Here is a 19,480-nt window from a genome sequence, read left to right as displayed (position 1 = left end):
TTATGATTCTAACTTCTAAATATATACAGCAGAAAATGAAGCAGGTTTTATTGCTATACCAGACTTATAAAATACACTTTTTAGTCAAAACTAAATGTTGGCAGTTTCGATAAACTAAAATAATTAAAATTTACATGAAAATTTTTATTTATTTTTTTTAACTAATTGACGTGTTCACTTTATGACTCCACATCGACATTTAGAGCGTAAAGTCGACTAATTGCTAATTACGTGTTTTGGGCATCTCAACCTCCAATCATTCCAAATATAAACAAGCCGAGAGTATGAAAAATACGCTGACTGTGGATCAGCTTAGAGTTAGCGAACCGCTAATCTTTTGCCGCTAGTTTTAAAAGATTATTCCTGGATGAGGAACGAGGGCAGCAGCGCAAAATGGAGCTACATTTTCATCACTAAAGTATTACATGTATGTCTAAAAATGCATGGACGACAACTTTATGCTCACGTCATCTTATTTTTTATTTTATTTTATTTTTTTAAAAAAAAATTCTGTAGAGCTCAGTAATGTTCATTCGGTAATTTTACCAATTTGACATGTCATCATCATTGCTCTCTCTTTTTTTTTAAATTAATTTTTATTTTGTATGTGGGTGTGTATGTGCGTATTCATTAGTTCACCTAAAACCAATTTTTTTTTTAAAACCATACCGTTCACCTAAACCGAACACTTCCAGCCAGAGCCGTGAGGCCGTCAGGAGACCCGAGGAAGGACCAAAGGAAAGAAAGTGAAATCCAGCACCGACCAGACACCGCCCACCACCCACCGGGCCACCAACCAGAGTCCTTCACCAACCCCAGAAACACGTCAACTTCATTCAACACACTCAAGTAGTGATAGGAAAATGAAGCTTCATGAACCACTTGTGATACTTTTTACACCTCAAGATGGTGCACTTGGTTGAAAGATGCTTAGTGGAATTTTATTAAAGTTCCACCGCGTCTTTAATTTGATAAATCCACTCCATCATCAAACCAAGAGCGCCATCTTGAGGAGTTCAAATAAAATTGCAAGTGGTTCACGAACTACGCATCTGGTATCGGACCCTTTTTGATTAGGTCAAGGTGCAGTAATGGTCATGGGCGCAATGTGCACGTAGCGTTTTAGCAATCCGTTTAATTCAGGGAGACGCATTAACTGCAATGTTCTGCAGGCCAATGAAGAAAGTGCATGTAAAACTGTGCATCCGTTTTCTCCACTTGATGATCATCAATTACTGGAAAAGCTCCTTACGCTTCAGCCCGCTCTCATTCCCACAACTGAGTGTTGCCGGCATATGCATGCATTAAACATCTGACCTCAGACAAGACTGTAAATGTCATTTATATGTCTTATCAGTGGCGTGTGTCCAATGTTAGCAGGTAACCGTTTGATTCCCTGCAGCTTTTAATGAGCAATTCCCCTTGCAAAGGTGTTGAAAGTCACTTTGTGGGGCTTTTTACTTGACCGTCTACCAGCCGCGGATTTATACTCGGCGCTGCACTCACTCCGGACCACACAAATCGGCCGTTTATAGATTTTTAAGTCAAAGCCGAAGAGGAGGGAGGAAAGTGAAGAATAAAGAGGAGAAGGAGGAGGAGGAGTGTGAAGCAGGAGAGGAAGATGCCAAGTGACACTTGCTGGAAAAGCGTCTTCGGGGTTTGAGTGCAGGAGCGACTCATCGTCAACCGTGCAATTACGTAACTACGCCTCGCAAGTCATCAAACGCTTCGGAACACTCTCAATGAACACTTTCAACAACAGCAGCTTGTGTATCATCCCCCCAAAAAATAAAGCTGTATTTTTGATTTCTCTACATGAAAGAAAGTCATCTTACCTGCATGATGTTTGTCCGGGGTGCTTGTAAGGCTCGCGTGTCCGCTCTCCGCGCACCTCAACCTCCGACTGACGCGCCGGCGGAGTGGATGCGAAGGAATGCAACACGGAACGCACACATCTACAAAGAGAGGGAGAAGGAGAGGGAGGGGTGAGCAAGTGTGGATTTTCATCAGTGGGGAGCCTAATGACGCGGAAATGTGGAGTCAACAGGCGTGCCGCGGTTATAATTGGCAAAGCTCCAGAATATCACCTGGGGAGGTTTCGCACCGCTACACGTTGCCGGAATGCATTGACATATTTGAGGAAACATACTTGGATGACACACCTAAAAAAACAACATGTTACTATATTTAATAGGGATATTCCATAACACTTTTTTTCAGACTGATACCAGGACTAGAACTCAGCTCGAGTAGGCACCGATACAAGTACGGATACCACTTTTATGAAAAATAATGGCAGATAATTTTAAGGAAAGATCTCTATATCCCAATATTGCATTTTCCCTTAAAATTTTATTTAATTAACTAAATTGCTCCCAAAAAACGTATAAATATGTTCTATTCTAAATATTACCATTGTCCCAAAGACGTATTAATTGGTTTTTTTTTTAAAAAAAAAAGTTTTTTTTTTTATGCTAGAGCATGCAGCCTCTGAACTAAAGAGAACACCTGAAAAGCAATGGTAGTTATTACAAAAAACGGCCAGCAGGTGGCAGCAGAGTATAAGAGATCAAACAGGGCCATGTTGCAAAAACCTCTTTTCCCCACAGTTTTAAACTGATTTGTGAATAATGATGAAACTTAGCTATATTCTAATGCTGATTGCTGCAAAACGGAAAAAGATAGAAATATACTTTTTTTCCTGATGAAAGAAGAGACTTTCTTTTGGTCCGTGTTTTTATAGCAATGGAACACAATATTCTGTGGGCCTTGCAAAATCAGTCAAAATCCCGTAAAAGAGCCAGGAGCGACTGGGGTTGCTTCAGTGAAAATAGCTAGGAGTGAATGAGTTAATGAAAAATGTATATTCTTTTAATTGGCAGTCTTCCTACCATCCTCTTCAAAGTTGTTTAGTGCCAGTAAAAATGATACAAACCCCCTCAGGCCATGGCAAAGGTACCATTCAACTAGTTTTAAGTCGATGTTTCATCAGAAGAGTTATGAAAATGTTTTATTATGGTTGAAAAGTTCCTTAGTGCTACTTTAACAAAAACTATGCATTTATTTTTGAAAACATACTGTCACCCTTGGGAGGTTTGTTCAAAAACATCAAATTCATTCTATAACCGTTGATGACTTGAAAATTATGCTGAGTGCTATTTTACATTAACCGTTTTTACAAACCATAGAAAAACTGAAGAATTTAGAGCACAGTGTTATAATTTTTGGATATTTGGTGTTGCTGACCACACTTAAACTGGGCCCATTTTTCAGTAATATAGTAAAAAAAAATAGTGGAAATGGGAACATTGACTCAAGTCAGTTTACAGTCTGTGCACCTCAATTTTCAACTTTTGCCCCCAAATTTTCAGTTTAGGGGGTCATTGGCCTACAATGGCTTAATACATTTGCGACAATACGTTATGAATACAGTGCTAAATCAATACTTCTGACAGTGTCCCTTCAAAAGCTCGTGTAAAAGCAGCATTCTTGTATTGGAAGTCATCACATTGTGCAGGTGTACCTAATATTTTGGCCAATCTATATATACCCACACGGGTGAGCAAATTATGCATGATGCTTCCAGAGTATAGCGCAATAATCTGCAACTGATGAGAACAATAGACGTCTTTTAAAAAAGCAGTTCATTTTCTTCTAAGGCGTACTTCAAAGACCTGTGATGAATATGATGATGCATTCAATGTCCCAATTTGTGTTGAAATAGATGAAAGCTGGTGTTAGGCAGTGTTTAAAAAGCAGATTGTGCGGCAGCGCTTGAAGGCAGCACCTCACATTCTTCAGCTGCTCTCTCCTCTGTGATCACTGCAGCCAATTTCAGCATGTCAAAGAAAGGGAGACCCTTAGCGTGTGCGCATAATGTGTGATGCACTACACACACACACACACACACACACACACACACACACACGTGTGTAGTGCATTAGATTACAGTATGTGATTGCCATGAGAGCGATGGCTACAGAAATGCAATTAAAGCTCTGCTGGAGGGTTTTTTTTGTACTCAATGAGGAACTGGATCCATTTAGACGACCTTGGCGGAGATGTAAAGTAGTAATCAAGCCAGGTCAAGCCTGCTCAAACATCCCATTGATTGAATAATGAAGAGCCGAGATATGTAAATAGCCTGCAGGATCAATGAGGAAATGCCATCTGTCAAAATATGAATATAAATACTCCACAGCTTCCTGTATATTTTCACACCAATTTCCAAAGTGGTGATTAATACTGAAATAGAGTCTAATAAATATACAGATGATTATAGCCTGTATAATATTGTAATCAATATTTGAAGTTGTACATAAGTTATCCCATATTTAATATTATAGTATTGCCAGGCAAGGATGCTCCTGCAGCTGCAAAACAGGAACTGTGTCCTTATCACAAGATAGCGGCTGGAACACTTTGCAGATGAACTGTTGAACTTTGACTGTTGAAGCCTTCAGCGCCAAAGAAAGACACTGTAGCATCATCTGCACATTCGTTTTTTGTTTTTTTTCATCTGCACATTCGTGATGGTTGCTGCTTTGTGTTCCCCCAACTTTTAGAGCAGCAACGGCTGTGTAATCAGGAACCGCCCTAAAAGAAATAAAAAGAGAGGACTCGGCAGAGTGTGCTTAAGAGCGGTAGGAGGTTGTAACTGTGCACATCTCTGTCCGTTCTCCTCGCGAGTAAAAATAATCAAAGTCTCTTGTCTTCCGTCCTTGTCTGTTGTTTATAAAATGTTCTAGGTTGAATGAATATGACAGGAGAACTAAGGAGAACGTTTGGGACTTTTGCAAATCAGAACATAAGCTTCTAAAACAGCGCATATGTTGCATTTCACCCGCAATTGGCACAAATTCGCAGACAATTAGAAACTCCTCGGTTCAAGACTGATCTAGGGAAGAAAATGAGAATTGGACCCAAATGTTGTAATATCTTTGATTTAACTTTTTTTTTTTTTTAAATAAATTAAATCTATACATTTTTTTATTTGGATCACTTTTTCAGCACTAATCTGAGCACATTTTTCTCTGTTGTTTAATGGAGAAATAGTCACAACTGAATATTCTGCTATACATCCAACACTACGCTACATTACTGAACAACCTAAAAGATTCCCATGTATTCTGTGTCTATTTTTTGTTTCTGACCGCGACATTCTATAAACGCTTATTATCAGCACAAAGTGTCCTCTCTCTCTCTCTCTCTCTCTCTCTCTCTGTCTCTCTCTCTCTCTCTCTCTCTCGCTCTCGCTCTCTCTCTCTCTCTTGCTCTCTCTCTCTCATTATCTTTGAAACAACTTTTGCAAAAAGTGTGGTTTTCTGTCTTTTTGCCTTGTCAACATGCGCGTCCTTGTGTGTCTTATCTCCATCTTTGTCTCCGTGGGCTCCTGCTTTATCTTTGCCTCAGTGACTTTGCCTAAAACATGCACGCTGCTCTTCACAAAAGGAAACACAGACACACACACACACACACACACGTCACAAACACACTGACTGAAGACACCATGTTTTTTTGTTTTGTTTTTTACCAAAAAATACCTCTAAAACATCATCCACCCTATGCAAACAAGGACATTAGGATATCCAATCACTAGACAATTCATCAGGTACATGAACTGAGTAAAAAAGCTGTGTCAAATATTCTGCTTTAACAGATTATAATAATGCTCAGTTGTGAATACATAAAGTTAAAATAATTATTATTTTTGTTGTTTTAAATAGTTTGTAGTGGCGTCTTGTCATCAGGGGGAAAAAAGTATATTTCTATTTATATACGTTTTGCAGCAATTACCATTAGAATGTAGCTAAATGTCATCATTTTTCAAAAATCTATTTAGAAATGTGAGTAAAAGAGCTTTTTTCAACACGGCCCTGGTTGATCTCTTTTACTCTGCTGTCACCTGCTGGCCGTTTGTGTAATAACTACTATTTCTTCAACTGTTCTTTGCCGTTAAGAGGCTTCATCAAAGCCTTCTGTATGCTCTAGCATTAAAAAAAAAACAAAGCGTATAAATACGTCTTTGGGACACATTTAAAATAGAACGTATTTGTACGTTTTTGGGAGCAAATGAGTTAAGGTGTCATGTACTAGTGGAGAATGTCGATACTCAATGCCAAAAAAAACATTGCATAAGTCAACCTTGGCAGTAGATGGCGCTAAACTGTGGCAGTTTGACACATCGGTGAACCATCATCTGTCAGAAATCTGTCTTTGCTCACATTTTTTTTTGTCATTGTGCTAAATGTGGAAATTGAAAAATAGTATTAAAAATGTAATGTAAGCTGTATAAGTTGTATCTTCTTCGATAATATCCAATTGATGGGCATTAAAGGGGAAGTCAACCTTAAACATTTCTTGACAATAATATGTTATATGTGACCTCACTAGTCTAAACATGACATTCTGATTAATATTACATTTGTAGAATAAGAGTTATGAAGCAAAATCCAGCTGTTTTTATCCATCTCAGGGGGCGGCCATTTTGCCACTTGCTGTCAACTGAAGATGACATCGCAGTTGCTCAGAGCTCAGGCAACAACCAATCACAGCTCAGCTGTTTTCTGAAGCTGAGCTGTGATTGGTTGTTACCTGAGACCTGAGCAACTGTGTTGTCATTTTCACACAGGAAGTGGCAAAATGGCCGTCTTATGATACTGATAAAAACTACTGGACTTTGCTTGCTTAACTCATATTCTCCTAACACAATGTTAATCAGAATACCATATTTAGACTAGTGGGGCTGCACAGAACAGATTGTCAATTTTTTTTCTCCCTTTCAGGCAACACCCTGATTAGCCAAACACTTCTTCCTTTTCGCTACTGTAAACAAACAAAAACGCTCGGCTTAAAGCATGTTACATCTAAACGTGTGTATGTGTGTGTGCACATGACAATGATGATGAAAGGACGGTCAAATCCTGCCTGCTTCCTGCCGAGCATCGGAGTGGAGATCCCCCCCAACCCCCCCAAAAAAAAAAAACGTCTCACAGCTGGAATAATGCTAATTTGCAAATGAGCAGAACACACAGATAAGGTGCATGTAAAATAACACACCAATGTACACATAGCAGCAGCATCTTGAGAATATTTCGTCCCAGAGATGGATTTCATGTTTCTATGGAGAAGATAGTCTATTTTTAGGAGAGATATAAATAGATCTTTGTGTCGCTCCGAGGCTTGCCATGCATGTCCCGATGTACCCAAGCATGCTTTACTGTATCTTTTTCCCTCTTTATGGAGACGGAGCTGCTTCCCATATATGAGAATGATTCATTGAACAGTGAATCGAAGCTGGATGAAAGTTGTAGGAACGATTGACTCGCACACACAGCAATTCATATTCATCAGAATCATCACCTTTAGCATTATAATTGATAATACGACATGACACGCGAGCAGCAGGCTTTAGAACCCGGACGCAAATGATGGTAAGGGGCACCGCACAGGCTGGCGGCTTATTACGGAGGTAGGTTCGGGGGGGTGAGGCAGGGACCAACTTTGTAGCCGTGGAAACTGTTGCTAGGGAGCAAACTGTGGCATCCCCGGACACAGAGGGACAATTACAGGTCGGTGTGCAGGTTGGATGACAATAAAAGCTTTGACAAAAAATGTCTGCCTTCATTAAGTTTTATCAGTGGTCATTTATATTTGCAGTGGTGCCTTGAGATATGACTTTAGTTTGTTTAATTTGTTTTGTTATTATTATTATTAACATACTGAAGCATATACGGGGGGGTTCCTGTTTTTCTGACAATTTTTTTCAGGGAGCTTTGTTTTTTTGTGTGTGTTTTTTTTGGGGGCGGGGGTTGTTTTTTTCAGGAAAAACAGGAAAAAAAATGCCAGAAAAACGGGGGGAAATTATTCAAAAAACTGGAAAAAAAATTCAAAATCACAGATTTTATTTTTTTTTACCTTTAAACTCCAAGTGACTTGTTGCAGACTCGCTAATGGCGGACATTTTCCTGCATACCTCCAACGTACCTTCAACTAAATCACTCAATTAAGTTTACGTACATAAACATGTCAATCGACTGGCATGATTTTACCACGCGAACAGTTACGTTTTTATGGAAGCATATTGCATGCGAAAGTGCCCACCATTAGCAAGTCTGCAACAAGTCACATGGAGTTCAGAGGTAAAAAAAATAAAATAAAAAATACTTCCAAAAGCAGAAGCTGGTGCTCTGTTCTTCTGAATATTTTTTTCTGTTTTAAAAAATATATATTTCCCCCCCCTGTTTTTCTGAGTAATTTTTCCAAAAAAACAAACAAACAAAGCTCCTCTCCAAAAAAATCTGTCAGAAAAACAGGAGTTTTTTTCCCAAAGTAAATGCAATATGCTTACGTATTAACATACTATAATATACTGAAATAATTATGATACAAAGAATTAAACATTTGCCACATTATTTGCTTTAATTCAATGGACATTGTGCTGCCCCTTCTGGCCTTGACCACCTGGGGGCAGTATAATACCGACACAGACAAACACGAAGAAGAGTTTCACAACTGACTCAGTAAGCTGCAGTAAGGGCGAAGTCAACCCAAACTTTTTCTTCACAATAATAACTTCTATGCAGCCCCACTAGTCGAAACGCGGAATTCTGATCTCCATCTCAGGGTGCGGCCATTTTGTCACTTGCTGTCGACGGAACATGACATCGCAGTTGCTTAGGGCTCAGGTAACGACCAATCATGGCTCATATTGCTCATGTCACATGACCCAAAAAAAAAAAACCTGAATACTAAAAATGTTTTCTAAATGTGGGCTGTTTGCAAGGTGCTAGAATCACACGCTTAAAATAAACGTGATGTTGATGAGACCATTTGCAGCATCGCTGGCTTGGAAAGAAAAAGAAGGCATTCAGAAAAAAAAAGAAAAAATCCAAATCAATTATCTACTGTTTGTCCCTAATATACAAATGAGGCTTTAGGTGATCATCCCGCATGTCGCCTCCCTTTCATCCTCTGACTGTTCCCCTTTTTCTGTGCAAAATAGCCGTGACAGAAGGCAGGGACAAAGAGGACATGTCATTATTATGCTAATGCGAGCTGGGATGACTTTGACGTGAGGAGCACGGTCACAAATACGCGCGTCCCGAGTAAAATCAAAGTGGTCTGTCAGGGGTTGGGCTGATTAAGGGAAGGGAATCCCTTTATATCCTGGCACCTGGAATATTTTAACACGTGTGTGTGTGTGTGTGTCGCAGCCATGTGCCTTTGAGCATCAATAATCCATGCGGGCTGTGATCTCGTGGAGACAGCAGAGCTCTGCGGGCTTATGTAAGAGAGTGTCACAGGTCTGGAGAGCGGGGCGGGGTTAGACCCACCCGAACCCGCTGACTCTGACTTTCGAAAGAAGGCTCGTTCATTCTCGTCATGTTACGGATGAGTCTTGACTCGCAATGCGTAATTGAACGGCGAAAAGACAAGCACAAAAGTTCCCTCACACATTTTTTTGAGACCAACGCGTCATGTCATCTCAAAGACAGTTTAACATATTGTTATACATTATTAACATTTTAATTCTTTATATTAACCATTTTGAAATGTTTTATAGATGTGAAGTAGTGTTGAACTCAGTATAATTTGACCTTAAACTAAGCTGGAACATATTGTTTAGTCTAAAAAAATTCCTTCTCAGTGTTCTATGCGAAAACACATTTGGTCCTTGAGAACAGAATCTGCTTCGAACACACACACCCCTGACTCTGTTTGCGCCATCACTCACGGAAAAGTACCCAGAGAGTATGCTTTGTCTACAAATGAAAGAGAGGCGGTCGGTTTAACTATAAGAAGCCATTTTTCCCCGCGGAAGACACATTCGGCATTCTGAAATTCCACCTGTTACGTGATGTTTGGAGTCTGTCACGATGTCCAGAGATCTCTGTTTTATTAAATCATTTTTGCAAAGGTGTTTTTTCTTACATTAAATCTGTCTTGATATTTTTGGAACACGTAAAGAGGACAAATAAATTTATTCCTCTTCAATATTCACTGCCATTGACGACCATAGACGTCAAAATTTATTTTGAATTAGTTTCACTTTTTTTTGAAAACCTAGAAAAAAAATATTTTACATTTAGAACAGATCTAAAATTTGTGATTAATCTTTAGTTAACTAGTTGTCATGTGATTAATTACAATTAAAAAATGTAATCGCCTGACGCCCCTAATTAAAAAAAAGAAAAGATTATTAAAAATTAGGGACGTCAGATGATTACATTTTTGCACTTCAATAGTTAACTCACAATTAATCACAAATTGTATATCTGTTCTAAATGTACAATACATTTTTTCTAGGTTTTCATACTCTTGTTAACAAAAGTGGGAAAACTTAATAGAAATAGTTCAAATGAATTTTTTACGTATATAGCCGTCAATGGCAGTGAATGAGTCAAAAAAAAAAAAAAAAAAAGCTAAGCAAGCACTGACTAATAAAACAATAAAAATTACAATGAAGAATAACTGCTCACTCTTTGTTTACATGATTTATTTTCCGTGTTTTAGCAAAAATGTGCATGGCTACATATGGCTGCATAAGCTAACAAACTGCGTTGAAACAAGAAAGGGAAAAATAATGACCAGAATATAACTCTACAAGTCAATCACCCTCCAGTGATATCAACGTGATTGTGAAGTCATTTCACCTGCTGTGGAGAGACAATTATGAGGACAGCCTCTATTAGGAAATGGCTTTGCAGATAATGATCCCTCCATTCCAGAACTACTTTTTTTTTTTCCTGGTGGAGCTAATATTGGAGGATTTGAACATCTTTAAAATTTCAGCCGACTAACAATTTACTGCCACTGCCATGCTATTCCGGTGGTGCCCATCTACAGTCAGTTCCACCTCTTAAATACAAAAAAATAAAAGAATAATAATAAAAAAACAAAAATGTTTACGGTATTTTTTTGGGGGTGGGGTTGCATGCGTAAAAAGCTGCTATTTAAACAACTTTCTCCACACGCCGAGTCTGCATCCTTCTTATCTATCATCTCCCAGACTAAAATCCCCTGCCACTGTAAAGCAATTTAAAGGCAGGCCAGATAGAGAAGAAGGAGAGATGAAGGAGGGCAAGGGCAAGATAACAGGCTGGAGATCAGGCGATAGGAATAGAGCAGGTCAGCTGAGAGTTCCACATAAAGGAAATTCAGCCATGTTCGCAAAACATTTACTTCAGCGTCCATCGTGCAGTTTATATCTACTTCATTAAAGAAACAGCTTGCATGCGCAAATTAATTATACGAGCAATTACCCTTGTGAGGTTTGTGAAGAGATTAGTGTTAACCCTTTCACCAACGAAGGAAGAACATTTGCTAACCTGAGTTCAAATTAGATTCTACATACCTTATTGTGAAGCATAGGATTCCTCCAGCCAATCGGTGAATAGCTGCAATTAGAAAAATACAAAAGAACACATTCATATCATGCTAACTAGTTTTGTTAATAATAATAATAATATAAATAGTTTAGCCATTATTAACATTTTTTTTTTAAATATGCTCAAATGAACAATCTAGCAAACACATTTGGAAAAAGTCTAAACGTCCAATAAACATGACAGCAATTTCAAAGTTTTTTGTTTAATGAATACAATATGTGAATATAAATTAATACAATAAAATTATTCTAAAAATTACTATTAATAATATTTTATATTAATACAAATATTTTCAAAAGTAAGTTTTTTTTAAATAAAACCTTTTTTTTTTTAAATAGTTAAATAAGAGTAGAGATGTAGTAGGAATAAATAAAAAATAAAATGCAAAAAAAAAAACTAAATGAGAGAAAACCTTATTTTAAGAAACCTTAAAGCAATGGTTTTCAAACTTTATGCCAAGTACCAACTAAAAAAAAATACTGTAATACAGTAGCATAAAAGGCCCGTCAAAAAGTATATTTTATATTATCATAAGCCATTGTACTATGCAGTTTACTCATCACGGCTAATATTGAAAATAAAAATACTCTAAGTAATTATTTAATTAGACTACATTGTATATACAGTAATCATTTTTTAAATAATATCTAAGCACATGTTTAAAAACCAAAACATTAATATGTTCTATGCAGCCCCCCTAGTCTAAGCACAGCAATGTGATTAATATTGCGTTTGTGAAATATGAATTAAGCAGAAAAATCCACCCGTTCTTATTCATCTGAGGGGGCGGCCATTTTGCCACTTGCTGTCAACTAAAAACGCCACCACAATGCCTAAGAGCTCAGCTTGCGAACGTCACATGACCAAACTCCAAAAACAGGTGAGCCAATATTGGTCGTTACCTGAGCCCTTCGGCACTGTGATGTCATCTTCGGTCGACAGAAAACAAAACAAAAATGAGATTTACAAAAACAGGTGGAGATAGTAATTCTTTTGTGAACCACTAGAGGGCGCCTGCAGTGGCATACCACACTGAGAATGACTACAAACCTGAACCGATAAGAGTGGTGAGAGACCATCTGCCTTGACCAGCAGGGTTCAATTAGTGGGCAGACTACAGGCTTTGCATGTACCGGTCGTTTATTAAGTCAGTAATGTTGAAAAGAAGCATATCTGCTATTACAGTGCAAAACTCAATTATGACTGTGCCATTTTCATTTTGCTTTCAGGAAGTAATTAAAGTGAACCTGAATGTCAGTGGTTAATTAAACATCTTAAAATGACTGCAGCGTTTTTTTTTTTTATATCAGTATTATCATCAGTGGAGTACTTACAGTACTTTGCCTCAGAGGACACGCTCGCCTCTCGCTCACTCAGGATGTCCTGTTGTGGAAACGCACGGAAAAGAAAGGGAACGTTTCAGGACACCGGTGATGACTGGAAGGGATTTGAACAATCAGGTATTAAGAATTATGATAGAAAAACGTCCATCAGGCGTATTTGGTATAAATAAATCCACCCACCAAAAAATAAAGCCTTTTTCCCCCCTTTACTTCTTCCTGAAGGCTCATTACAGTTGAGCCATTTCATCAGATGAATTTTTATATTGCAAAGAGTGAGGATTAAGCTGGCAGACACTTTTAATCTGCTCTGCTCTCTCTCTCTCCAGCAGTCATTTTATTTGACACTCTTATTTTTTTTTTTTAACCAGGCTGCTGTATTCAATATGACTGTGATCGCTTGCATATGAGGGGAAAAAAAGTTGTAACAATAATTTTTTGTAGAGCACCCTCGACTGGTGGCCAGTTTTAAACAACGCAAGTAGCAGGAAAACATACAAATCGGGTTTGAGCTGAGATTTGAACCCCGGGCCTCAGTACTTTGAGCAAAAGCTAAAGATAAGAGCGCTGTACACAGCACAACAAGCAGGAGTTTAGCTATAGTGATTAAAATCTTTCAAAAAGAGGCTTTAAGCTGTTCAATGTCACTCGCAGTTGAAGTTTACGGTCAAACCATACACAAACGTCGAGAATTACACAGTGTGCATTTAAAACAACTACATAACTTTGCTTTTAAATCTGCTAGCTTAATGCTAGCACATAATGGGAAATGTCGTCGACAGGCTAACACAGCTGTTGCAGTGTTAAACTGCGTTTTTGTTGTTGTCATTATTAAACAAGTGTGTGGTCATAAATATAATACAGTATTAATACTATTAAAAAAATACAAACCTGTGTCGGGCAACCTACTAAAAGCTAATGTAGCTTCCCGGCAAAGAAATGTAACAAGCTAAGCTACAATCAAATGACTAAAGTAGCTCAATTATGTCAAAGCTACTTCAGCTGCGTGGTGCCTTTTTAAAAGAAAAAGTGTTTTTTTTAAATGTTCTATAGGGGAATAAATGAAAGCCTCTATCCCAGTGGTGTCCAAACTCGGTCCTCGGGGGCCGGTAGTCCTGCAGGTTTTGGAGGTTTCCCTGCTCCAACGCACCTGTTTCAATCAACAGGATTGTTATCAGGCTTAGTAGAGCTTGCTGATGAGCTTCAGCTGTGTTGGAGGAGAGAAATATCCAAAACCTGCGGGACTACCGGCCCCCGAGGACCGAGTTTGGACACCACTGCTATCCTTTCCCTGGTGTTGGGGTGGCTGGGGTTCAATCTCCACCTGGGCCCCGTTATGATAATTGGAAGAGCACTCGGTTGCTGCTTCCTAGAGAAATCCGCAAATGAGCCCCTTTGTTTTGTTTTTAGTGTTCAGCTCAAGGTGGTTCCCCCTGCACCAATTAAAAAGATGGATGATCTCAGGGTGGGAGGTCATCTTTATCATCGGAAGAGATGAGACCTTCCACAGCTGTGTCGTCTGTAAACTTCACCAGGATGTTTGGAGTCTGTTGGAAGGAATTATAATATGTTGTTAGCATGTTGAGCTAGCGGCTATCAGTTGCCGCCATCCTTCCGTGTTCCACGAAAACAAGAACACTGAAATCATCAACAGAACTGCAGAGGATATTTTAATTAATAATAGTATGTTGTTAGGCATGCTAAGCTTAATTATATGCTATCACAATTTGCCTGCATCAAAATGTGTTTTTGGAGCTAGCACTTTAAAATTATTAGATTCAGAGTACAGTATACAGTACTAATTCTTTATTAGTCCCAGAATGGCAATTCAGTTTTAAACCGTGCATAGTAGATCAGTAACATCACAACCAAGGGGAAAATATATGTAAATACATTTGTTTGGAGCAGGCTCATATTAACTTATTCACTGCCATTGACGACTATAGACGTCAAAAATTCATGTGAACTATTTCTAGTTAACTTTTTTTTTCCATTTAATTTTTTATGAAAACCTAGATTTTTTTATTGTGCATTTATAACAGATATAAAATTTGGGATTAATTGTGAGTGAACTATTGAAGTCATGTGATTAATTACGATTACAAATTTTAATCGTCTGACGCCCCTCATTTTAAATATTTTTTTTAATTTAAATTAATTTTTTTAATTGTAATTAATCACATGACTTTACTAGTTAACTAACGATTAATCACAAATGTTATACTTGTTCTAAATGTACAATAAAACATTTCTAGGTTTTCATACTTTTTGTTATCAAAAGTGAAAAAAAAGTTAAACTAATAGAAATAGTCCAAATGAATTTTTGACGTCTATAGCCGTCAATGGCACTGAATGACTTAAAGATAACATAACTAGTAAATAATGCCTTGAAGCATCAAAACAACCACAACCAGTGACCTTACATGTTAAATCGATGCCAAGAATATAGAGAATGCTTTATTTAAATTAAACTTAAATGAAATATTTTTTAAAAATATATAATTGTAGCGTTGTTAGCATAAGATGGGTTTCTATCACTAGCGTGCAACAAAATATCCATGAGTTGACACCACGGGCAAATGCAATGAGCGCTAAACCAGATTATAACGGACAAAAAGAAAAGAAAAAGCAGACAAATTATCATCTTTACTCGATTTGATGGTTGATGGCTGCCTTCCTGGCCGGTCGCGTAACTCTCTGGCTGTTTGCCTCCTTAAACAGAATGATGTCATTTCTTTTCAAAGTGTCAGCAGCAGAGGCAGATGCCGCGTAACAGCTAAAAGTAACCAAACAGCGACATCTGGTGGCCACACACGCTCAGCGACATCCCTTGGACAGCGTGACAAAAGTACACTGGACACGTTTATGCGCCCCAAACTACTTAGCAACCTATTTTGGTACTTTTAAAATTAGTTTTGGGAACTGTTAGCAACTGCTGAAGTGACCGAAATGATAATTGAGCGCATTATCCCTCCGAATCAGTGATTCCCACTGTAACTAATAACTTTAGTATGACTATAACGCCGCTGCACTTTACAAATAGTTTCAAGTATTTTTTTGTTGCAGAGAATGAAATTGAGTAATGCCACTGTGTAATCTACATAAAGTTAATCTGCTTCATGTTATTAGAAGCTACACTCATACAAGGAATTAAAATTCAAGAAGCACAAAGCTGGCAAAAAGTTGATCATTTATTTGGGACCGAGAAAAAAAACCTCAATTGGGAATTGACGGCATGAAACCACAAAATATTTACAAATGTGTATCTACAACAACAAACTGCGAGTGTGGAAGCAAGGAGAGTTACAAATAGACAGCAAGACTCTAAAGTGCTGACATTTCCACACAGCGGGGAACAAATCGATACGTTTTTCAATTGTTGACGCTGAAGCACTTGCTGCGACAGGAAACCATTCGACACCGGAGTCGGTCTTCGTGCTTTTCTGTTCTCCTCTTTTGTTGACCTTCTGACTACTTAAGAAGCGTCCTCGTCGATCTTGGGCGCCAGGTAGTATTTGACGTGGCCCATGTCAGCAATCTTGTACTCCACCACTGCCAAGGTAGAATAAAAACATTAAAAAAGGATTGCTAAAGTTGCAATATGGAACTTTGCCCCCCCAAAATAACATGACTTTTTATTTGACCATTTATGAGTGAAATGCCTTCTAATTAATAGATTAACACCTTAGCTGTTCACAATGGGTACTCTCGCCAATAGTTTTCAGACTGGATTCGGGTTAGAATTCCCCACGGCCTGTCTGCGGATGTGACGCAATGTTCGTGGTGTGTATGTGAAGAACGGTATGTGTAGTTTCATTTTTCGTCAGCAGGTGGCAGTAGCGATTCGAAATGGAATATTCTACAGTACAGTGCTGCATTGATTTAGACAAAGTTATGTTATGTTTGTTGCTGCAGCCACGTTCGCTTACCGAGTGGAATGTCGGCCGACATGCTGAGGGTGACCGTCTTGGACAGAGGCGTGGCTTTGGTGAAGAAGTTCAAATAGTTGAGGGCAAAGATGAGCTGAACTGGTTCGTTCATCTCAATAGTCACCTGAAAACACATCCAAAAGATAAATGTTTTTTTTTTTTAACCAATGAGCAGAGCAACACAGTTTTCTTCTTATTATTATTTTTTAAATAATTTGACAATTATAACCATTATATCTTGAATATTGCATGTCATTCACTTGCAATTAAACATTTAAATTTGTCCCAACTCACCGCCTCCTCCTCCTTGTCCACATTGCTGGTCTGGGACAGCTTGACGTTGCCGGTGCCGAGCTCCCCGTTGGCGGAGAACTTGACGCCGTCTTTGGCGCAGGAGATCATGACGGCGTCTCCGATCTGCGAGAGGTCGCGGCAGATGCGGGCGAACTCCCCCGATGGCATCTTGACCACGCAGCTGTACTCTTGCTCCTGTCAACGTGGACGAGAGAAGGTGGGAACCCGCCGCATGGCGTCGTGCGATGCAAAGACCAAAAACCTGGACAGGAACTTACTGGGATCCCCAGTTGCTCCACGTCAAGGTCCATTAACTTCATCTCGTAATCTGACACCTTCTCCTGGTCTGAAAAATTCAATCAACATTAAAATTGGTTCAAAGAAGAATAGCACCGAGCAGACCGAATTGTTCTTCAACTTACTGACGGTCTCAAAGACAAGCGCCAGCGTGTCTGCATTGTCGTCAGCTCGCAGGGTGATGATGTCTTCGTTTCCGGCACACTTTAGGATCTTGGACATGCTGGGGAATGGAATGAAAGTATGGCAATTATGGTTCACATAAAAGGTTTCAGAGCCAGGACAAATTAATTGTGTTATCGACTGCATAACTTTGTAGATTGCTCAGTCATGCATTTTTTGGATTATTCCTATAATTTTTTCATGTTTCCCAGAAAGAAAGAAAAATGACTCGCAATTATGCTATTTAGTCAAGTCATGAAACCATAAAATTTTACTTTTCAATGTATATAAATGAATTAACACATTGAAATGAGCTATTTTAGCAACCTCAGTGGACCCAGTCTGGAACGTTTAATGAATTATTTTAATTGATACATTCCTAATTAAAGCGTATTTTTAAAAACAAAAACAAGGCCGTAAGAATGAAATATTTAAAAGACTACGTTATTACCGTATTTTCTACCATCTAGCAGTATGCAAATGTCGCCGACGTCAGAGTGACTCGCCACCGGAAGTGCAAATTCCCGGGTTCAACAAGCATTCCCGCCAAGACTCAAATTGGCGCTCTAGTGACGTAGCCATTGGGAAGACGACTCTTTCAAATGAACATCGTTTCAAGTTAAAGACTTCAAACTCTTGAGAGGATTTGTAACGTGTTAACAATCATACGACACACTTAGTTATTGTTAACCAGACTGGGGGTTTTATAATGGCTGCTCCATTTGCAGGGACATGCCCGGGCAACACCGCCATGATGGCCGCCTTACTTTCCCCCCTACTCGCGCTTTCTTTGTGAGTGCCACAATATGATAAGAGACATACCACGATTAAAGACAGTGTTGACATGAACATTAAAACACTTACGTCACGCAAAATGCTACTCAAGTCAACCTACTGACGTGCGTTAGAAGATGAAACCCGTAGTTTGCCTCCCTTACCAAATATCAAATTAGCATTTAGCCATCACCCAATTTAGCACTTTAACAGCGACTACAGCGTGTTCTAAATGACCTCGAAATGGATGTTATTCGGCTGACCTGCTCAGATTCACTCCCATGGCGAGGTTTCTGTCGCAGCGGTATGAGTCGAAGCCGTCGCTGCGGAGTGTGAGCTGCACCAGGGAGACGTGAGAGGAATCCATGCTTTGCAGCGAGATGCCGGACGAGCTGACGTCCCAGCACGCCTCCGTGATCAGATCCTTCAGGGCCTCGAGCACCTTCTTCAGGATGGATCCCTGGACTAGGCGAGCCTCAAACATGTTTGCTGGTGGGTTGAAGGGGACGACTGGACGAAAACGGAGACGTTGGGGTTACTTCCTCGAAGGGGGGAAAAAAACTACGAGTTGGAGTTATGGCCGAGAAATAGAAGCCGTAGGTAAAAGCCTTTGTGCGTAGTTAGGTGAAAGACGCTCAGCCACACGTAAGGAGGAACGTTTGAGGCGTTTGCGCGCGCTAGAGCTATGTTATAATACAGCGGTATCCCGACGCCATTTCCGCTACCGGTCTAGACCGCGCCTTTTCCGCTGGACAAATGTACCATACACGCGGCCATTTTGAAGAGGTCAACCAGTCGAATCCCAACCTTTATAGAGCCAATGCACTTAATTTCACATTCGACAAATTGTCACAAAAAGTAACATGATCTCGTCAGTTTACTTACAAAAGTAGTCACTCAGCACGACAGTGGGTGCCGTTTACTCATCTGGGTGTTGGCGGTGAGCAAACGATGCTTACCAGCATTACCGCCACCTACTGGTATGGAGTATAGCTAAAGCACAACTGTAAATGCTTGACGCAAAAATGCTATGAATCGTCATCAAAATTCACACGCACCTCTGTACTCATGTCAACTTCACGCTATGAAAATATCAAAAATAATTGCCACAGTACTATTATTTAGACTTTATGGGCATTAAGCTTTTTTTTCTCTCAATCAATTTTGATGAAATTTCCTCTTTTGACTGGATCAATTGCCTCTAATAACTGATACTCACCCTGTCCAGATCTTCAACTTTCTTCTAAATTGTGTAGAACCACCCTTTGCTCACTTTCCCACTGCTTTCATCAAG

General features: G+C 39.1%; 2 protein-coding genes across 3 annotated transcripts in view; both read right to left on the bottom strand.

Annotated features, from left to right (window-relative positions):
• Positions 1-13,729, bottom strand: part of kcnip3a (Kv channel interacting protein 3a, calsenilin) — a 45,304-nt gene extending 31,575 nt beyond the window's left edge. The window contains exons 1-4 of the mRNA XM_077561245.1: positions 13,622-13,729; positions 12,725-12,773; positions 11,357-11,399; positions 1,836-1,955 (exon numbers count right to left, since the gene is read on the bottom strand). Of these exons, the coding sequence (XP_077417371.1) occupies positions 1,836-1,841 (6 nt within the window). The 5' untranslated portion in view covers positions 1,842-1,955; positions 11,357-11,399; positions 12,725-12,773; positions 13,622-13,729. The remainder of the gene's footprint in view (positions 1-1,835; positions 1,956-11,356; positions 11,400-12,724; positions 12,774-13,621) is intronic.
• A 2,179-nt stretch (positions 13,730-15,908) lies between these two features.
• Positions 15,909-19,308, bottom strand: pcna (proliferating cell nuclear antigen). 2 transcript variants are annotated; one of them, XM_077562429.1, is made up of 8 exons: positions 19,245-19,308; positions 19,072-19,160; positions 18,450-18,696; positions 17,376-17,473; positions 17,232-17,299; positions 16,954-17,148; positions 16,660-16,783; positions 15,909-16,282 (listed from the first exon to the last, which is right to left on the bottom strand). In XM_077562429.1, exons 3-8 carry the CDS (start codon positions 18,668-18,670, stop codon positions 16,206-16,208), a joined length of 783 nt encoding a protein of 260 aa, XP_077418555.1. In that variant the 5' UTR covers positions 18,671-18,696; positions 19,072-19,160; positions 19,245-19,308; the 3' UTR covers positions 15,909-16,205. The 2 variants fall into 2 exon arrangements, with proteins under 2 accessions (XP_077418555.1, XP_077418554.1); XM_077562428.1 differs by lacking the exons at positions 19,072-19,160; positions 19,245-19,308 and having other exon boundaries at positions 18,450-18,975.
• Positions 19,309-19,480: the final 172 nt, after the last annotated feature.

Source organism: Vanacampus margaritifer, chromosome 3 (genome assembly GCF_051991255.1).
Source record: "Vanacampus margaritifer isolate UIUO_Vmar chromosome 3, RoL_Vmar_1.0, whole genome shotgun sequence".
In the NCBI taxonomy this organism is placed as follows: Eukaryota; Metazoa; Chordata; class Actinopteri; order Syngnathiformes; family Syngnathidae; genus Vanacampus; species Vanacampus margaritifer.
This window is presented reverse-complemented; position numbering and strand designations above follow the sequence as displayed.